General features: G+C 50.3%; 1 protein-coding gene across 1 annotated transcript in view; it reads right to left on the reverse strand.

The window, feature by feature from the left end:
- LZTR1 (leucine zipper like post translational regulator 1) overlaps positions 1-19,743 on the reverse strand; it is a 35,445-nt gene extending 15,702 nt beyond the window's left edge. Inside the window, exons 1-9 of the mRNA XM_065854277.2 lie at positions 19,523-19,743; positions 19,386-19,448; positions 19,225-19,281; positions 18,224-18,303; positions 17,749-17,857; positions 15,741-15,824; positions 13,425-13,482; positions 12,825-12,964; positions 11,157-11,358 (exon numbers count right to left, since the gene is read on the reverse strand). Of these exons, the coding sequence (XP_065710349.1) occupies positions 11,157-11,358; positions 12,825-12,964; positions 13,425-13,482; positions 15,741-15,824; positions 17,749-17,857; positions 18,224-18,303; positions 19,225-19,281; positions 19,386-19,448; positions 19,523-19,698 (969 nt within the window). The 5' untranslated portion in view covers positions 19,699-19,743. The remainder of the gene's footprint in view (positions 1-11,156; positions 11,359-12,824; positions 12,965-13,424; positions 13,483-15,740; positions 15,825-17,748; positions 17,858-18,223; positions 18,304-19,224; positions 19,282-19,385; positions 19,449-19,522) is intronic.
- Between the last annotated feature and the right edge of the window lie 2,042 nt (positions 19,744-21,785).

Consider the following 21,785-nt stretch of genomic DNA (forward strand, 5'->3'; position numbering starts at 1 on the left):
GATCACCGAATCCACCCATTCCCCAGCCCTGTCCCTGCCCCCTGTCCTGAGAACCTCATGTCCGTCTGTCCAGCCCTCCAGGGATGGTGACTCCAGCACTACCCTGGGCAGCCTGTTCCAATGTTTCCGACTGTATCCAGAATTTACTTTGCAGTCATATTTAAAAACACCTGTACATGGCACCTCCTGATCAGAATGGTATTTACACAGTGACCTACGTATCACGAGCATTACAAAATATATTCTTTACCCAGCTCAGACCCAACGCTAAGTTTTACGCAGAAAAATAAAGCTGCGAACGTGATCACTATACAAACCCAGAGCTTGTTCTGAATGTTGCCAGGAACTTGAAAGGTGAATGATCATCTATCCCCGCAGGATGCTGAACTCCAGGCTGTAAATGCATCTTCCCCGCCGCTCGCCGGGGCGGCACCATCTGGCCGAGCACCCCCCCGCAATGCCCGATTCTGCACAAAACCCCGAAATCGGAGATGTTCACAGCGCTGGCACCACCGAGCCACGTCTCCTTTCTCCATCGCGCCAGGTCCGCAGAAAATAACACCGCCCCACGCTGCAAAGCGCAGTTATTTATAGGACCGAAGCATTGCGATGGAACGGCAAAATCAGATGAGTTTTGAAGTGGGAGTGTCACGGAGGCACCCCGAGGTTCGTGTAAGGGACAACGGACAGGGTTTAGCACTCCAAAGTGATTTGAATACAGGTTCGGATATCAGTTGGGTAAATTATTAAGGGGCAGCAACTGATACAACAGGAGGTCCATAGTGTGCATGCACGTGGCTTCACCCAAAACAATGCCAGAGCCGTCCCTGAGTCCGGGCAGAGTCCACACTTGTCTGATACGGTGTGGGGTTATTGTAAAGGGATCCACGTACTCGTATTGAGTACGGAAAGTGTACACTCGCTATTCTATGAGGGTAAATTTATAATACACTCGCAATCCTGTGAGGAGAGATACATGTGCAAATGTGCACGGAATATTACACGTGCTTATGTGCAAGCACGGGAGGAAAATACACCCGCAATTCTGCGAGGGTTAATTTATACACGTGCTCGTATTGAGCAGGAAAGTACAGGTGCAAATGTGCGTGGAAAATATAAATACACATGCAAATGTGCACAGAAACAGATACACTCGCAATGCTGTGAGGGTTAATTCACTCACACCCGTGGTGGCAAGGCAAGCGGAGTCTCCGTCCCGGGGGGGCAGTGGCTCCTGGGGGCAGCGGCTCAGCTCGTGCTCCAAGAGGTCACGCGCAAAGGGCGGAGCCTCAACGAGAGTCCTGTTTTTATAGCCTGATCAGATCTGACTGTGGACATTCCAGAAGCTTCTCTGCACCCCCACCCTGGCTGTGGGTGCCCCTGAAGCCTCCAAACACCCCCACACTGGCCACGGGCGCCCAGCGGCTCCTGGCGCCTCGGCGCTGCCTTCTCCTAACGGCCCTGGCCAGGGGCTCTGGGGCCAAACTAAAGAGGCTGTTGGCCTCAAACAGCAGAGAGAGGGAGATGTGGTTACTCCTTCCATAGCGAAGGAGGGAGGGGAGAGGGGGGGTTGCATTCTGCCACAGGGAGTCACTGCCACTCAGAGCCACAGGGACCCTCCTGCACGGGACAGACAACATCATTTTTGTCGATTCTTCTGAGGTTACACAAAAGCTATCTCGCCACATCAGCGCATCCCACTGGGGCATCTCACAGAAAGTCTTCAAGTGGGGATCGTAGCTTCAATTCTTTTTCCCCAGTTTCATCAGGCTTGTTTTCTCTTCCAGGCAGCAAATCTCATTAAATCTTTGCCTATGAAATCAAAAGCCCTCTGGTATAAGAAATCTTCTCTTCTTGTACGTATTTATAGACACCACTCAAGTAAACTCTGACATGAAACAAGAATATGTTTATCTGGAGAGACATATTTTCCAGGCACCCATGCTGACTGGCGTTTTTCATTACCACCGGATTATCCCCGTTACCGCAGCGTCACACAACGGTCTCATTTAGCTCGTTACTCACCAGATTTTCCATGACTTTTGCTTTTCTTCAAACTACAGCCTTTAAGGATAAAATCCCCCATGCAGGAACTGGGACTTCTTCCTCTCTCAGCTGTACTAACCACAGATTGGTGACCTCAAATTTCACATTTGCCTGCGCCAGTTTACCAAGCCATATAGATTCCTCTGGATAAATGTGATATCGCCTTTCTCCAGCATGTTTCATGGCTACTTTATAAAATAAAATACGTTAAACTTGGTGCTAATAAATACTGTGATGGATCATGGAATAATATTGATCCATCAGTGCATTCCTGCAGGGCCCCCGTTCAATACCTCTCCAAAAGAGGATGAGATTACTGTCAAATATCATTTATTTTACATGGCTTCCATTTGTTCTTGGTAGTAATCTCATTAAATAAGATGTACTGACTGAAAAATAAACATATTATAGAAGGTTAAAAATACATCAGTGACCTTCATCAACTGGACCTCCGGCCTCATCCCAAAATATGAAGTTTGCTTGCCAAGACCTGTTTCCATATAACTCGATGGGTTGATATTAGCTGTATTATAATATCTCTTCAACCAAAACCAACCAAACCAAAGAACTATTCTGTCAGAGATCCAATGCAGGCCACCTGGTTTATGCTTATTGAGGTCATTTTCCATGTCTTTTTCATTTTAAAGAAATACTGTAAGGAACGTTCTAACGACGAGTTTTAACTTGTGATGGTTGGTATCGGGGTGATCAGGGAAGCAGAGCTGTGCCGCTTCCTGGTAACTTCAGCCATCAACCAACCTACTCTTCAAACGCACGTAAAGAAATGTAAAACAGGAAAGGACAGAAGAAGGAAGGTCAGACAGGGTTCAGCACAACACTGCGCGGCCAAGGGTTTGTGTTGCTGAATCAGAAGAGCAGAATCCAATGCAGCACAAACCTCCGCGGGGTGACAGTGACTCTTGCCAAGCGGGGACATCCTGATGCCACCTTCGAGGAGAGCAACACTCCCTGTCCCAGGAGCAGCGCAAACCAGGGCAGCTCGGTCCTCCAGAGGAAAATATTCAGGGCAAGAAGGGTAACAGAGCATAAGTTATATATGTATATATATATATATAGGTTAAGGAGGGACACGCTGGGCTCCGTGTTCCTCACCCACCAACACTAGACGCCCAACACCTGCCTTTTATCTTTCTTTTATCTCTTCAGATAACAGCAACCCTTCCCTGATGTACCATAGTGTCAATATTCCAGCTAACAGGGTGAGAATGATAAAGGGAGCCATTACACCATGGAGCCAGGCCTGCGGTAGGCGTGCTTAACAACACATACCACTAGAGCTACGGTAACGTCCTCCTAGTATATATAATAACTACTACCGAAAACCAGCACTGTGCAGACATCTTAACCCCAGGTTCCAGTGTAAGTTGGGGAATGAGCTATTAGAGAGCAGTGTAGGGGAAAGGGACCTGGGGGTCCTGGGGACAGCAGGGTGACCATGAGCCAGCACTGGGCCCTTGTGGCCAGGAAGGCCAATGGTACCTGGGGTGGGTTAGAAGGGGGTGGTCAGTAGGTCAGAGAGGTTCTCCTGCCCCTCTGCTCTGCCCTGGGGAGACCACACCTGGAATATTGTGTCCAGTTGTGGCCCCTCAGCTCCAGAAGGACAGGGAACTGCTGGAGAGAGTCCAGCGCAGCCACCAAGATGCTGAAGGGAGTGGAGCATCTCCCGTGTGAGGAAAGGCTGAGGGAGCTGGGGCTCTGGAGCTGGACAAGAGGAGACTGAGGGGGGACTCATTCATGGGGATCAATATGGAAAGGGGCAGTGTCAGGAGGATGGAGCCAGGCTCTTCTGGGTCACAACCAGTGACAGGACAAGGGGCAATGGGTGCAAACTGGAACACACGAGGTTCCACTTAAATGTGAGAAGAAACTTGTTCCTGGTGAGGGTGGCAGAGCCTGGCCCAGGCTGCCCAGGGAGGTTGTGGAGTCTCCTTCTCTGCAGACATTCAAACCCGCCTGGACCCCTTCCTGTGGAACCTCAGCTGGGTGTTCCTGCTCCATGGGGGATTGCACTGGATGAGCTTTCCAGGGCCCTTCAACCCCTGACACTCTGGGATTCTGTGATCTTGAGTCTCGCAGAGATAATCTGTGCAAAACTCTCCTTTTGGTTTGCAATAACCGTAATTTCAGTCAGGATTTCTCTGGCGTGACTGCAGACAGCCGGGTGTGAATCCAAAGGGCTCCTCCTTCTCACCCCCAGCACACACAGGAATGCTAAAAATCACAACTGAGATAAACACATTCACCTGCCAGTCAGAATGTATTTGTCACCTCTAGATCCTACACTCACCTCTCAATCAGCGTGATCTCCTTACTTTATTAGCGGTGCCTGACAAAGAGAATTGCAGATTCAGTCCTGACACCTCTGGTGATCTGGGCTGGCACCTCTCTCCATGACACACTGCCCTGTTTCATCTGTTGAAGTGGTTTTTCTATTTAAGGTTAATGGGATTTGCAATCTGAGGCTCTTTTCAAGCTGGAATCTTTGCTTTCCAAAGCAGATCTCATCAGTCACCTTTGCTTCCTTCTCGGCGTTCCCTTCCACACCGCCAGCACGATTCCAGCCATCGCTTTCACAATTCAACTATTTTGGGAGTTTTTAAGTCTTTTTCTTTCCATTTCTTGTGCTCAAAACTTACTCTGTGTCTTGTCTAGACAGCACAAATTGAGTTGGGCCTGTTATGCTCATCAGGGTTCTGATTTGACTCACAAATCTGTGCATTAGTGTTGCTTCTGCCTGTGCTGCGGCACCTACCAATCATTCAAATAGCTGAGATTGCAGCCCTGAGCATCATCTCTGGGGCTGATCCTACGTACTTTGAAATAAACTCAGTTAAACCTGCGCAAATCCCCACACAGACTGGTTGATGTACATTTTAACCTCACCAGGAATACATTCGGCTTCACCTGAAGTCCTTAATAAATTAACTTGAATCAATGTAAAATTAAAGCAAATGAATAGTTTCCACTCAGGGGTAAATACTAGTTTTCTATACACAGTTTAGAACTCGCATGTACAGATGCAAAGCTCAAATGGTTCTTAGATTACAGCTTAAGTCGAAATGGCTCAACATAAATTTCAAGGAGGGAAAAAAGGAAAGAGAAGAAAATGTATATCCAAGGCTGGCATTTATTTCTCTCACCTAGAATCAACTTAATTTGCATTTTTGCAGTCTTCTTCACTTCCAAGTGTTGCTTTATTTACCTCCGAGGCTGCTGGGGGGCTGGTTTAATTGTTGTTATGCCAAAATCTAAACCAAACACATCCCGAGACCTTTTTAAACCACGTTTTGCCGAGGGCAAGGAGGGCGCTGCTCTGGGGCAGAGGCTCTCTCAGACACGATAGCTTTGTAACTTCTAGCTGTCCTCACCCTCTCACATCAGCGGGCAGCTGTTCAGGATGCTGATCATTGCATCAGACTCCAAAGGCAGTAAAGACGCTCCCAGATCCGTTTCACAATCAAGGAACATTGCTGAGCGTCTCCAAAGCCACTGAAAACTATAAGCCAAAATGAAATAAAAAGACCTAGAGCCATCAACAAACAAACCTGGCGAACCAACGTAAACTGAAAGGTAAAAAATGTATCTATTTTTCCTCTGAAGGTGGAAGAAAACCCCAAGTTCCAACAGGCCCAAAGGAGCTGTCACCACTGGTAGCTGCTTATACTCAAGAGATGCTTCTCCACTATCACACCAGGCGAGAGCATAAAACTCTCAAGCAGATGGGCAGACAGGGCTTTGGAGATTCATTGGGTTCAAGGAGGTTTAAGGATTTAAAATGTTTTCACATGCTGGGTGCAGAAAATCTCCATGGTCCTCAGACAAAATTGGAACAGACTCATTTCACAGAATCCCAGAATGTGAGGGGTTGAAGGGACCTGGAAAGCTCATCCAGTGCAATCCCCCATGGAGCAGGAACACCCAGCTGAGGTTCCACAGGAAGGTGTCCAGGCGGGTTTGAATGTCTGCAGAGAAGGAGACTCCACAACCTCCCTGGGCAGCCTGGGCCAGGCTCTGCCACCCTCACCAGGAACAAGTTTTTCTCACATTCAAGTGGAACCTCCTGTGTTCCAGTTTGAACCCATTGCCCCTTGTCCTATCACTGGTTGTCACCGAGAAGAGCCTGGCTCCATCCTCCTGACACTGCCCCTTTCCATATTGATCCCCAGGAATGAATCCCCCCTCAGTCTCCTCTTCTCCAGCTCCAGAGCCCCAGCTCCCTCAGCCTTTAGAGTGAACTTCAAGACACAGAGCTCTGCAAACGAACAGAGGAGAAGGCAGATGCTGAAGGGCTTTGTTCTGCCTTTCCGGAGACGACGCTTCCTTCCAGACTATGGGATGGACTCGCCTATCCCAGCTTATGGCTGTGGGTACCTGAGAGTAGACAAAGTGCTGTTTATAGCCCATGAAGCACCTATTGCTTTTGAAAATTTGGCTTGATACAAACCCAGGAGCACAGGAGCAGCGTCCAGCCGAGCACAGGCCAATCAACCAGACCTGCAACCCCAGGAGTCGTGGAGCAAACGCTCCTGCAAGCGATTTCCGTCCTACAAAGGAGCTGACTGGGAACAGTCAGCCAGGATTCCCCAAAGGTCAATTTTTCCTGACTAACCTGATCATTTCCTACAAAACGCTGAAAGGCTTCACGGATTAGAGGAGGGCACTGCGTCTGCGGTTGATACCAGAGCGTCTGGAGCAGTTGAAATGCTGGAGGCTGTTGTTGGAAAGGATTTATCCAGGCTGGAAAAACAGACTGATGGGCACCTGGTGAAGTTCAGCCAAGGCAAATGCAAAGTCCTGCCCCCGGGGAAAGAGCCATTCCCCGCAAAGACACAGGCCGGGGACTGGCTGTCTAGAAAGCAGCGATTAAGATCAAAACCTGGGACGCTCTTAAGATCAAAACCCGGGAATCCCGGTGGACAACAAAGCTGAACAGGAGTCACCGTCACCCTAGTGAGGCCAACAGCACCCTCAGCTGGATCAGCAAGTGTGTAGCAAGGGTGTAGGGATGGGATTTCTCCTCCTCTATTCAGCACTTGTCAGAACGCACCTGAAGGACTCTGCCCCATTTTGGGCTCCCCCATACAGAAAGGCATCGACCTATGGGGTGTTCCAAAAAGATGGCACCCAATTCCTAATTGGATTCCATTTCACTTTGGGTCCATCTGTTTGAAACACCCTGTATAACTCATCAGAGAGGATCGGGCACAACTTAAAGAGCGAGTATTGCCCAATCCAATCAGTGTGGCTCAAAAGATTATACACGGAAATCTAACAACAGATGACAAAAGTGACCAACCATTTGCTCCTTCTTGGCACTGTGATGTGCATTCGAAAATCAAATTACCATGATAGTACTTTGGGGATCTTAATCTGAGTTCCTGCAAAATCTGCAAAAATCTTAACTACAGTGACTCTACTAAGCAGGTTTTATAAATACCAACGCTTTCAAGATCTCTCTCCCCAGCTTCCTGAATGCGAACTTGAAAAGGTTCAAAGATCCTAAATTTACCAAACATATTTTCAAACCATTTTTAAAGTCTGAACACTACGTATTATTGATAAACATAAGAAGTATCGGTCTCTTTGGACCGTGAAATGCTGCATTTTCTCACTCCCAGCAGAACATGACACCCCGACAGCTCCGCTCCCCACATCTGAAGGCAGATCTCGTCAGGGCCTCACTGCAGGAATTCAGGGGTTTATTCACATAATAATATGTTTCTTTTGCCTGAAGATACCTCAGTGGGTGTAAGTGATCCCGCACGGGGCAGACTCATGAGTAAATCCTTTTAATCCCTCTTAGCTGCCCACAAACCACGTCACTGCCATCCAGCTGAAGAAATCCAGAGCGGTGCCTCAAAGCCAGCGAAGGTTCCGCACACATCAACCTCCTTTCTGCTTATTAAAAGAAAAATTAAGAGCTTTGAAAGTCAGAAATCTTTCCTTCTCTTGACTCTGAAAGGCCTGATTGTGAGACTAAAATGTTTCGCAGGCCAAGTTGGGGAGATTTCTCTTGTAAATTCAGGAAAGACAGAATGCTCAGCAGGACCTGCTGGGGAGACAACGGTGATTTGGCAGGGCACAGATACTTTAACTGTCCCACGCACCGACCTTCTTTACGTATCGTGAGGACAAAGAACTTTCTTCGATCCCTTTGAGGCGCTGCCTGTTGCCAAATTATCATCTTTAATTCTGTGGAACTGTGGCCACAAATGGCCGCGCGTCCCTCCCGGATCTCGAGCTGCTCTGAGGTTCCTGCAACGCACTCTGCTGGTGCATGACCTGCGACTGCTGCCTGCACGTCCGTCCGTCCGTCCGTTTGGCTGTCTGCTGGGAAGCAGCTCTGCAAGACGAGGCGTTTTCTCTCAGCACCTCGGGGAGCTTTGGTGGCGTTATGCAGGCAGGACTCAGACGTGAGTCAGCCTGACCTCGATCCCTGGGAAACCGATGGAATGACTTCTCCTTGGTGCCATCTCAAGGCAGATCAGGGATAAGAGGGTCATTAGGGGCAGTCAACATGGCTTCACCAAGGAGAAGTCGTGCCTGACCAACCTCATTGACTTCTATGAGGGCATAACAAGATGGATGGATGATGGCAGAGCGGTGGACGTGATCTACCTTGACTTGAGTGAGGCATTGGACACAGTGTGCACAGCATCCTCACAGCTGAACTGAGGGAGTGCAGTCTGGATGAGCGGGCAGTGAGGTGGGCTGGGAAGTGGCTGAAGGGAAGAAGCCAGAGAGTCGTGGTCAATGGGGCAGAGTCCAGTTGAGGCCTGGATCCAGTGCAGTGCCTCAGGGGTCAGTGCTGGGGCCGGGATTATTCAATATATTCATCAATGATTTGGACGAGGGAATAGAGTGACTGTCAGCAAGTTTGCTGGTGACACCAAGCTGGGAGGAGTGGTGACACTGGAAGCTGTGCTGCCATCAGAGACCTGGACAGGCTGGAGAGCTGGGCGGGGAAAAATGTAATGAAATAGAACAAGGGCAAGTGTAGAGTCTTGAATCTGGGCAGGAACAACTCCAGGTTCCAGCGTAAGTTGGGGAATGAGCTATTAGAGAGCAGTGTAGGGGAAAGGGACCTAGGGGTCCTGGGGACAGCAGGGTGACCATGAGCCAGCACTGGGCCCTTGTGGCCAGGAAGGCCAATGGTACCTGGGGTGGGTTAGAAGGGGGTGGTCAGTAGGTCAGAGAGGTTCTCCTGCCCCTCTGCTCTGCCCTGGGGAGACCACACCTGGAATATTGTGTCCAGTTGTGGCCCCTCAGTTCCAGAAGGACAGGGAACTGCTGGAGAGAGTCCAGCGCAGCCACCAAGATGCTGAAGGGAGTGGAGCATCTCCCGTGTGAGGAAAGGCTGAGGGAGCTGGGGCTCTGGAGCTGGAGAAGAGGAGACTGAGGGGGGACTCATTCCTGTTTACAGATATATAACGGGGGAGTGTCAGGAGGATGGAGCCAGGCTCTTCTCGGTGACAACCAGTGATAGGACAAGGGGCAATGGGTGCAAACTGGAACACAGGAGGTTCCACTTAAATGTGAGAAGAAACTTGTTCCTGGTGAGGGTGGCAGAGCCTGGCCCAGGCTGCCCAGGGAGGTTGTGGAGTCTCCTTCTCTGCAGACATTCAAACCCGCCTGGACACCTTCCTGTGGAACCTCAGCTGGGTGTTCCTGCTCCATGGGGGATTGCACTGGATGAGCTTTCCAGGTCCCTTCCAACCCCTCACATTCCGGGATTCTGGGATTCTGTGATATTTTAGCCTGGCATGTGTAGGTCTCAAAAGCCCAAATCGTGACCTGGATCACTCTGAAAAGCTTCTCAGAGCTCTTTTAGTCTTAGTTCTGATAACAAGACAGACAGAAATGGCAGCATTCGCCCTCCTGCAGCGTGAATATACAAAATCTCTTTTGCAAAGCTCCGTAAAAATCACCGCTGAATTAGTAACAGCTCCATCAGCACCAAGATTTTGGATTCTGGCAGCTTCAACCACTCAATGCTAAACGTCCAAAAGAAGGAAGAATTAAGGAAACACAACCCATGATGATAAGTATGAAAGTTAATGCAGCTATAGTGCTGTTCGAGTTGAAATGCAGCATTTCTAAGAGCATATAACACAGAAAAATCCACATGCCATACAATCCATCCATTAGAAAAAGAGGAAAAAGATCGACTCTAACAAAAGCCAAGAGAGATTATCCTGCCGCGGGGTAACAGAGGCCATGTCACACACAGCAGGGTCCTTCAGGTGCTGGGACAGTGCTGCACTCATTGTCCTCTGCTTTGTTTCATTTTAATGTGAATAATTGTGTTCACAGATAGGGACGAGAAAGGAAATGTCGAGTTCCAAGCGTCCTGGGAATGGTGTGGGATTGGAGACTCACTGCCAGTGTTTAAAGACTTCGCCAAAAGCTCCTGGAAACTTCAGGACGACAATCCTGAGAAATGATCTAATTATCACTCCAGAGCCCACAAAACCACTTAAAACTTACTTAAACCACCAACAGTCTCTCGGATCTTGCAGCTAATCAGTCTTTTAAGAAAATTCACTATCACGTGTGCTTCAGTCTCCCTTCTCATCCCTACAAAATCAGTCTCTAGATGCTGTAACCATGAAAGGAACTTCAAAATACAACCCACACAACTGACAGACAGACTGACAGACACCTGCCTGGGACTGCAGACAGCCCGAGGGCTCTGGAACATGAAGGGAAATCCAGCAGGGCTAAGTCAGGTAAAACGCTGTTTGACAACACTCTCAGGAGCAGGTTTGCTCCCAAAGGCACTAAGTAGTCGTATCACAAAGAACCAGTGACTAAAGAAGCCTTAAATGTCAAATGATAACGTTAGTAGGAATGGAACAGGATCTACATTCCTGAAGGCAACTCTTTAAACAGTCGCAGATGTGGTTTTATTAATATCATGTGAAAATATATCAGCTTTGCAAAGCGCAAAACAGGCTGACCATTGGTGGGAAGGAACTATTGCTATTTAACTACAAGTAAGTGTCCTTGTCAAAAACACGTCCATAGCCTGAGAGCAAAAACAGGTTAAAAAAAGAGCATGGAATGAAAGAATGAACTAAACTGGTTACCTCGCTGTCCGGGCTGGGCTGGATGACCTCCCAGGTCTGCGAGTCCACGTCATAGCAGTGAAGCTCGTTGGGCAGCGTGTTGTCGGCAGCACCGCCGAACACATAGAGGTGCCGGTCGAAGGCGACCATGGTGTGGCCGTAGCGGCGCTGGGGCGGAGGAGGGGAGCCGCGCAGCAAGTGCTCCGTGGGAATTCGCGTCCAACTGAGACATGAAAAATAAAACACGTTTACCGTTAGAATCATAGAACAGTTTGGGTTGGAGGGACCTTCCCAGCGCCCCCAGTGCGGCCCCTGCCATGACAGGGACATCTTCACCAGCTCAGGTTGCTCAGAGCCCCGTCCAGCCTGGCCTGGGATGTCTCCAGGGATGGTTCATCCACCACCTCTCTGGCCAACCTGGGCCAGGCTCTCACCACTCTCAGGGTCAACGATTTCTTCTTCATATCTTTTCTGTAATTTTTTTAACCCTCAGATTCTAAGAACCTCATTCATGTTCACAGATATCTAAAGGGGCAGTGTCAGGAGGATGGAGCCAGGCTCTGTTCGGTGACAACCAGTGACAGGACAAGGGGCAATGGGTACAAACTGGGACACAGGAGGTTCTGCTTAAATATTAGAAGAAACTTGTTCCTGGTGAGGGTGTCAGAGCCTGGCCCAGGCTGCCCAGGGAGGTTGTGGAGTCTCCTTCTCTGCAGACATTCAAACCCGCCTGGACACCTTCCTGTGGAACCTCAGCTGGGTGTTCCTGCTCCATGGGGGGATTGCACTGGAGGAGCTTTCCAGGGCCCCTCAACCCCTCACATTCTGGGGTTCTGTGATGAACACAGACAACAACTAACCCTGCAGAATTCTCTACATCACCTCCATGTTGCTGAACTTCTAACTGCAAACCTGACAAAGACAACAAGGCTCCCCAACCCAGATGTATTTGTGTAAACCCTGGCAGCTCAGTGACCACAACTTGGGAAGGAATCAGCGATCTATTATCACACATTTTGACAGGTAACCCTTCTAAACACAGGGCATCGTTCCGATACCATGTCCCATTTTGCTAAGACATCGCTCATTCCCTGTGGTAGCAAAATGTCAGCCAAGGTGTGGAGGCCGCCAGCTGCCACTTCAGTTCTGGTTCCACTCTGGCCAGTGACCAGCCAGCCAGCCCAGAACCTAGGGACAGACCAGTGTGGCTATTCTCACTTTTTGGCATTTTTCCCCCATCAGAGTGGCCACATTTTCAGAGCAATGGTGACACTTCGAGCAAGTCACACCAATGTCTCAAACTGAATACTCGAGATTGTAAAAGATACTATGGATTTCACACTTCCCAGTGATTTCACTGTGAACTGGTGTTTCACAGGAGCTCTGTCCAGTTTTAATGAGGTATTCCCATAACGACCAGTAGGAAGGTAATACTTAGCATCCCGTTGTGAATACAGGAACCTTTGTGCTGCTTGTTTAAAGTGAACCTACTAAACTTTGTCTGCTAAAAAAGACCTGGCGGATGCATATGGCAAATGCAAAGTCTCAAAACCATCCACATTTATCTTCTCTGCCCTCCCTCATCACCAGATGCCGCATTCTTCCTCAACTCACTTAAGTACGTGCGTTTCTCATCTGAAGTTGTCAAGGATTATGTGGATTTTGCGCAACTTAACTGTCTGCACTTACATCTTTTCCTTGAATTCAAACTGAAAGAGATTATTGGTAATCTTTGCGCCGCTCTGGCCGGAGAAAACAAACATCTTGTCTTTGCAAACAGCCACAGGAAAATTACAGCACGAAGGAGGAATTTCCCCGCTTTGCTCGATCTGAAAGATATAACCAAAGTCCAACATTTAAAATGCAGCATCGTAGTGCCCGGCTCCTCGTGTCGAGGGTGCGGTGGGACCGAGCAGCAGGCAGACAGACAGACAGACAAGCAAGTCCCTGTAAATCTGGCTACAAATGCGGTGCTAATGTGTCTGCACAGAGTAATTCTCCTGTGGTGAAAAGGCTGAGAGGCCATGTTTCTAAAGCTTCTGATAGCGCGAGGATCAGGACGCTGATCTGGGCAGTCCGGATCTGGTTCACAAACAGAAATCACACCTCCACAGACACTTGGTTTTCCAAATACACACCAAAAAACCAAATGTGAACAGTTCCTTTTCAGCTGTGTGACAAGCGCATTCTGAACAGCGAGCAGTATAATCCAGCACAGGAAATTGTCAATAATTGTGCGTGAAAACCAAAAGAAAATGGTATGTGTTAGCTCCAACGGAAGCTCCTTACCTCGTCCCAGCACGTGAGCTCTCTGTCCTGCAGCCCAATCGTCCACATGTCGTTTAACCTGCGTGATAACACAACAAATGCTTGATTTGAAAGGGTTTCTTTTTGGTACATTTGAGCTCGGGAGTTGAAAGGCCGGAGGTGCTGTTTTATCACCATTCCATCCCTGCACAGGAACAATCTCCCACGTCCACTAGCAGAAAAAAACCATTAGAATCTTTTTATCCTACACCTGAATTTCACACCGCCCCCCAGCTTGCTTTAGCATCTTGTTGCTTACAGCTACACCACAGCTGACAGTCACACGTAGCAACTCTGCCCGGAGCTTAAAGATTTGAGCTATTTAATCTTCTGGATTTTTAGAGAAATACCCCTTATCACCCGCTGACCCCTGAGATGGACCACAGGGGTTATTTCTGCGGCTGCATCCCACCTCAAACACACAACAAGAGGAGGAAGCGGGTGACACATCCCCGACTACCACGGCGCTGAGCGTGCTTCTCCCAGGATGAATTTCTCACACACAACTACAGCTGCTTCTTTTGTTCCAATCTGCCCGGAGGCTCATGTTCCACAAAAAGGCATTTTGAACACGATTAGCCATATTTAACATAAATTAGACAGCTCCTCTCACCCAATCCCTTCCTCCAGCTCCCCGGGGAGCTCCCTAAGCTGGAACGGAGCGATTCCACAGTCACGCATCTTCCTCCAGTTCCTCCTCCAGGAATAAAGAGAAGATCCCATCTGTTGTGCCAATTAACAGCAGTTCTCCCGCAGACTCGGAGGAGCTGATAACTTTGCTGCAGATTCTCCTCAAAAGAGGAGGCGACTCAGCACGTCGAGGCAGCTCTGAGTTTGTGACAACCTCTGTGTGCTCTCACAAGGGGAATATTGTGCATTGACATAAAATGTATGTCAGGTTCCTCATGACAGAAAATAACTCGGTGTTCAGTGTTCATTCTTCCCAGGCAAACAGCAAATGCACAGACGTGATACCTGGGATAAAGCACCAGACCCTCCCAGACTTCTCAGGACCGCTCGTTTCCAGTCTTTTCCCATCCAAAACCTTCAACCTAAATAATATCACATATTTTCAGAGAAAGAGCTGACACAGTGTGGCAGGATGCAAAACCTCCCTCTCGCCCCGCTTTCTCCTTCACTATGGAAGGAGCAGACGCATCTCCCTCTCTCTCTGCTGTTTGAGGCCAACAGCTTCTTTTGTTCGGCCCCAGAGCCCCCGGCCAGGGCCGTTAGGAGAAGGCAGCGCCGAGGCGCCAGGAGCCTCTGGGCACCTGCGGCCAGTGTGGGGGATGTTTGGAGGCTTCAGGGGCACCCACAGCCAGGGTGGGGGTGCAGAGAAGCTTCTGGAATACCCACAGTCAGATCTGATCAGGCTATCAAAATGGGACTCTGGCTGAGGTTCCGCCCCTTGCTGCGGGTCTATTGGAGTTACGAGCTGAGCCGCTGCCCCCAGGAGCCACTGCCCCCCCCCGGACGGAGACTCCGCTTGCCTTGCCACCACGGGTGTGAGTGAATTAACCCTCACAGCATTGCGAGTGTATCGCTTTCCGTGCACATTTGCACGTGTATCTCTCCCCGCAGGACTGCGAGTGTATTATAAATTTACCCTCGTAGAATAGCGAGTGTACACTTTCCGTACTCAATACGAGTACGTGGATCCCTTTACAATAACCCCACACCGTATCAGACAAGTGTGGACTCTGCCCGGACTCAGGGACGGCTCCGGTATCGTTTGGTGAAGCCACGTGCATGCACACTATGGACCTCCTGTTGTATCAGTTGCAGCCCCTTAATAATTTACCCAACTGATATCTGAACCTGTATTCAAGTCACTTTGGAGTGCTAAACCCTGTTTCTCACCGGTTTACCCTCTTGTCCCTTAAACTACCCTCGGGGTACCTTTGTGACACACGTTGTTCTTGGTTCTGTCCCAGAAAACCCACACTTTGTTCTACAAGTCTTCAGCAACATCAGAAGGCCGGTAGTGGGTACTTATCTTCTGAGAAATGCTCATTTGCCCGATTTCAAAGATCATTTAGAGTCTTCACAAGCAAGAAGGGTGTGAAATCATACACCCACAGCCACTCTGAGTCACCAGATTTTGAGGTTTTAAAGTCACACTTGTATGAAGGTGAACTGGTCAGCTGTACAAAACATAATGCACAACAACAGGCTGGGTTTTGCAAAGCTCCGGTGATGTGTTTAGGTCGCTTGGTACATGACAACAACTCTGCGGAGGTGAAAAGCGAGGGATTAGGGTCTGAGAAAAGCACACAAGGAGAGAGCGCCCCCACGTACCGCGCGTTCCCGTCGTATCCCGCGAAGATCCACAGCTTGTCGCTGTACACCGTGGCGCCGTGAGCCGACCTGGCAACCGGCAACCTGCCAGGGAGAACATGCAGAACAACAAGGTCTTAAATCACCTGTGGAGGCACCAGCAGGATCTCCACCGTACCTAAAATGCCATAGAAGAAGAACAAAGTCCCCTCCAAGCCAAGAAGTGGCCTCTCACACATCCTCAACACACACAGCAAGCCTCTGATGGGCACGTCTTGGAACTTTACACTCTGCTTCCTTCACTACCGAAAAACTAATGCATATGTGTCCTGGTTTTGTTAAAAACCAAGTTTCTCTTTTAGTGAATTTCCCTGTCAGCTAAAACTTCATATGAGCTGCACTTTCCTGGAGAACCAGATCCATGTTTTGGTAAACACAGCAATGGAATGTGGAGTTATTGATAAGCATGGATGGACATCTCACCAGAGGGGCAACGAGAAACTGGTGACCAAGAAACCAACCGAGTATCCCATCCCATTCACGTGAATACTTCACATAAAAGTGGGAGATCATGAGGATCTCGTCCCTTTTCCTTATGGCGACATTAGGAGAGGACCTTGCGAGTTGTCCCTGTGAACTGAGGCCAGTGAGAGACTGAATCCAGCTCCGGTTGGCTGCAGAGTCCAGTCCAGGACTTCGGGTGCTGGCTCTGCAGTTGCTGGGACTTTCAAGATTGGTTTTGTATATTTTGTATTATTTTCTCTATTTTATCAGTAGCAATAGTAAAACATGTTTAATTTTTCCAGCTCTCTTCTCTCTGTTCTTCTTTCCCTCCCGATCGCCTGTGCTGAGTGGGAAGGGGGAGAGGAAGGAGCTGAAGGGGGAATCGGGGGGAGAGGAGGTGAACAACACACCTGGCAGGGTTTCATTGTCACCCCGCAATCAAACCCTCGACAATATGAAAATTAAAAAATAAACAATGAATTCCTTGCCAGGCCTCAAATACAGTGAAGCATTTTAAGGAAAGCAGCTAAATAACGGGACAATTAATAGCACTATCATTACGACAAAGTGACAATAAAAACATCATGTATATTTTCCACACGCTAAGAACACATAAATGAGAGGGGGCCGGAGCGCACGATGCCTATTGGGGAATGGTTAGTGGGTGTTCCTGAGATGCGGTGCCTACAATAAAAGATTCGTCCTCCTTAATTTCTGTTGTTTTTACTAAATCAGCCAAGAAGAGTTGAAGAAAACGTCAGGTTGGCTTGCGAGAGGTCCCTGGTGCAGTACGCACACCCGTAACTGTGGCAGAGACAACAATGGGCGCATTCGAGGTTGTAAAACATGAACAGGAATTACCCTCTGAAATGTAGAATAACCAGGAGAAATTACTAATGTGGTCTCTGTTCTAAAATATAACAGGAACAGTAACTCAAGAATGGATGGGGTAGTATGGCCCATATGTGGGTGTGGTAAACATTACGTAGTTGGGTATCATGGACAACATCCCAAAACGTGCTCAAAGTCCATTATAGAAAGAATGCATTCCTGGGTTTGATTTGGTCTCGGAAAGCTGAGCCTAAGAACCTGCATCCACTCATCGTCACCTCACGCAGCCGCTTCTGCATTGATCTGAGTGAACACCCATCACCTTACGGCGCCCCAAGCGTGTGCTTGAAGAGCACCCCAGGAAATTCCAACTTGATTCAGAAAAGAAGGGGTAGATTTAACTACAAATAAGCTTCAAATTGGTTTCTGATAAAACTAAATGGAAACTATGAAGGATCAACAAATCTCATGCTGTCCTTGACAAAGAAACAACTCTGAACCAAAAATTCCCCGTGCTGCCATCCCTTCTGTCAGGCATTAAACAAGAAGAAAGGATTTTGGTCACATATCCAATGCAGCACACTTGGGAATGGAGGCCTTACAAAGAAACTCCTGCAATTCTAACTGTGCTGTTTTAAATGTTTGCTGAGCTCGCTCGAGTCCCCAAGATGGGGTAAGGGCGCCCGGGCCTCACCTTCCCTCCGTCTTCCACTCCGTCCACTGTCCAGTCGCAAACTTGTATTCAAAGAGGTCGTTTTTATTCTTCAGGTTGGAATTGGAATAAATGTCTCCAGTGTAGCCACCTGGGCAGCAATAATTCCATTAGACGCAAACACAACGGAGCACACGCACTTCTAGTCGGCGTATTAGAAGAAAACTTCAGTTTAGATCACACAAAAAGAAGGTATTTGGGTAACGCGCTATTACAGCGGGGAGATTTGTCCACTCCTACCCCTAAAGAAACACTATGGCAATGAGATTCACACCTTCTTTAGTTTAGAGAAAACAGCAAGCTAAAGCTGAAATCACAGTCAGCCATGAAAAACACCGGATTTGCCACTGAATAAGGTCTTTTGACACTTCCTAAAAATACCTCCTCCTTTTTCCAGACCAACACCAGCACGTTTATCGTTCCAAGCACGCATGGCTGGAATCTGCCGCTGTCTTACCGAACACAAACATGCTGCTGCCGTAGACCACCGCTGAGTGGTGGTACCGCGGTGCCGGCGGGGTCCCCGTGGTAAAAGCCCTGCATGACATGGAGAAGAGCAGCAATCAGACCCCCTGGTCGTGCTGCAGGCACTCGAAGCTATTATGCAAATTCAAAAAAGAAACAATTATTAAAAGTTGTTCTGCTGTTCCTGAGTGGTTTTGAGCATTTTGGTTCCTTAATTATACCAAGATTTGAAGCATAAACAGTTGCTAACACAACGCCGCTGAAATCTTCGTTTGGCAGAGACGGCAGGTGAGGCACAGGTAAGAGAACATGACTGCACAGTCCAGAGCAAAACAGCAAAGCAATGACACCTGTGAGTCCCCTGGCACCTTTCCTGCCCTGGGGGGCTGCAGCAGCCAGTCCTGCTGCCCAAACACCCTGCCAGCACCACCGCAGGTGCAGGGACAGTGGCCCATGGCTCTGTGGCCATCGCTGTGTGCCCAGCGTCCCCTCTCTGGCAGGAGCTGTGTGGGGACACTGAATCACTCCCTGACGCACCCCAGGTTTGCAAAGGGCAGCTGTGGCAGCACTTGGGTGGGGGGTGAGAAGGTTGAGAGGGATCTGATCAATGGATCAATATCTCAGGGTGGGTGTCAGAGGGTGGAGCAGACTGTTCAGTGGTGCCCAACGCCAGGGTGAGGGGCAATGGGCACAGACTGAAACACAGGAGGCTCCATCTGAACATGAGCAGAAACTTCTTTGCTGGGAGGTGCCAGAGCCTGGCCCAGGCTGCCCAGAGCGGGTGTGGAGTCTCCTTCTCTGAGCCATTCAAACCCCCTGGACCCACCTGTGTGATCTGCTCTGTGACCCTGCGTGAGCAGGGCTGGGCTGGGGATCTGCAGAGCTCCTGCAACCCAACCAGCCTGGGGTTCTGTGACACTCTGGTAGCGCCACAGATTTTACATCCGGATCCTGGGGAAGGATGGGGCACCTCCCGGCCCCCGCGCTGCCCACCTGCACCACGAACAGTCCTTCACGTCGAAGCGCAGCAGGTCGTTCAGCATCGTCTTCCTGCGGGGAGGAACGGGAGAGGCGGCTGAGCGGGGCCCAGGAGCCGGCGAGGGGCAGCCCCGGCCCCGCAGCCCCGGCCTCGCCCAGGCCCGCCCTGGCCTTACCCGTTGTCCCCGCCGAACACGTAGATGGCGTCCCGGTAGGCCACCACGGTGTGCTTGCTGCGCCTGCGGGCGGCACGGAGCCGGTCAGCGGCCGCCGGGACACCCGCACCCCCCTCCCCATCCCGCCCGCCGCTCACCGGGCCCCCACGAACTCGTCGCAGGGCGGAAGGCGGCGCCAGCGGTGCACGGTCTCGAAGGGCCCGAAGTTGAGGGTGAGGTACTCGACGCTGTCCGAGCAGCTGTGGTCGAAATCCACGCTCGGAGCCACCTTGGAGCGCCCCGCGCCGCCCGCCGGGGTCCCGGCCGCCGCCATGGCCCGCCCGGCGTGGCTGCGGGACTACAGCTCCCGGCGTGCCCCGCGCCCCCGGCTGCCACGCTTGGACTACAGCTCCCAGCATGCACCGCTCCGGGGTTGGGGGGGCGCCGCGGGAGCACCCGGCGGCGCTGCGGAGCGGAAGGTCACAGGTTCGAGGCCCACGCCCGGCGTGGCGGAGCAAGCCCTGCGCTGGCTGGACCGAAGAGGCACCGGGGCCGCCCTGCAAGACTTCGAAGCCAGACAGGTTTGCGCATTAAAAGAGTTTATTTGTTAATACAAAAAAACCAAACCAAGAGCAATACTCGTGAATACACGTGAAGTCTCATTCCAGAGTCACAGCTGAGCTATTGACTAGTTAAATAATTGTCCAGTAAGGTGACACCCAGCGTGCAAAACAACCATCGGCTCCTCCCCACGCAGGAGCTGCAAACAGCACACGCGTGTGCGAGGCACCAATGGCAGCAACGGCACATGCCCAGGGCTGTGCAGCACCCGCATCCCACCCTGCAGTTTTAATTTAATGGGGAGTTTTCATTTCCTAACAGCGTTAGCAACCTTTATGACTATTAGTCCACTGTTGAGAAGAAACTAAACAAGAGGAGTGCTCTGCACTAGACCTCAGACACATCTTAACTAGACCTCAGACACATCTTAACTAGACCTCAGACACATCTCCGCAGAGCCCGGCGCCTCTCCCCCTGAGCAATCACCTTGTTACGGGTCAGAGTTGTCCCAGCAGAGCTGACAGCCCTCCAGCAAAACATCTTGTTTAAAGATACATGGTGGAGCATTCAGGATTTTGCCAGGAGGAAGAACAGTGAGAAAGCAAAAGGGCAAAGGAGTTAGATCTGTCTGAGCACCAGTGGGAACAGGCAGAGCTTCTCCAAACCATCTCCCTTGTGCACTGTCACTCACACCCTATCTGGCCTCTCCCAAGGGGAAGCTCGAGTCACAGTATTTCTTGCCAAAAAGCATCCCACACACTGTGGGTTTGCTCGCAATTGTGTGCTGCACAGCGACACTGCTGTGCCCAGCACCTCCAGGGCCGGTCCCAAACTCCGCACCCTGTCCCAGCCACGCAGCAGCACCGGGACCAGCCAGGCTGCACCAGCGCTGGAGCCGCAGAGCACCCATCCCCAAAAGCCACTTATGCCCCAATCTGTCCCATCTCACCAGCTACACTCCTGGAAAAGGCATCAACATCTCCAAAGCAATGAGCAGTTTCCAACCACACTAAGGAGCTCGACCTGGCCCATCTGCTTTTGGGACCTTGCAATCCCGAACCTTTAAATTTCTCAGTTCAGGATGAGGAATGGTATCAATAGGACTGGGTTACTCTCATTTTTTATCATAGAATCAGAGAACATTTCGGTTGGAAAGGCCTTTTAAGATGAGAGCCCAACCATTCCCCCACCCCTGTCCCTGCCCCATGTCCTGAGAACCTCATGTCCGTCTGTCCAGCCTTCCAGGGATGGTGACTCCAGCACTGCCCTGGGCAGCCTGTTCCAATGCCCCACAGCCCTTTGGGGAAGAAATTGTTCCCCACATCCAACCTCAACCTCCCCTGGTGCAACTTGAGGCCGTTTCCTCTGCTCCTGGCGCTTGTTCCTGGGGAGCAGAGCCTGACCCCCCTGGCTCCAAGCTCCTTTCAGGCAGTTCAGAGATCAGAAGGTCTCCCCTCAGCTCCTGTTCTCCAGCTGAAGCCCCCAGCTCCCTTAGCTGCTCCCATCACACTTGTGCTCCATGGTCTTGTTTAAACCCACCATCCAACTTGACTAAACCCAGCACCACTAAGGCTCACACCAGCCAAACCCCCCCAGGCCCTGAACTCGCTCCCTTTACAACTAACGCCCTAAAACACCCTGGGATGCTCCCAGATGTTTGGTGGTCACTTACCTCCGAGAAGGGGTGACTGCTTTCCAGCCTGGCTGCCAACACACGTGGCAGAGATGGTCCAGGCTCTGCCCAGGCCTGGGCCGGGTCCCCGGGGACCCTGCACAGCTCACACCAGCACAGCCCCGCTGCTGGTTGGGTTTCCTCAGGACACCGCACTGGTTTAACTCGTTGGCCCTTTTCAGCGAAAG

This window comes from Patagioenas fasciata, chromosome 21 (genome assembly GCF_037038585.1).
Source record: "Patagioenas fasciata isolate bPatFas1 chromosome 21, bPatFas1.hap1, whole genome shotgun sequence".
In the NCBI taxonomy this organism is placed as follows: domain Eukaryota; kingdom Metazoa; phylum Chordata; class Aves; order Columbiformes; family Columbidae; genus Patagioenas; species Patagioenas fasciata.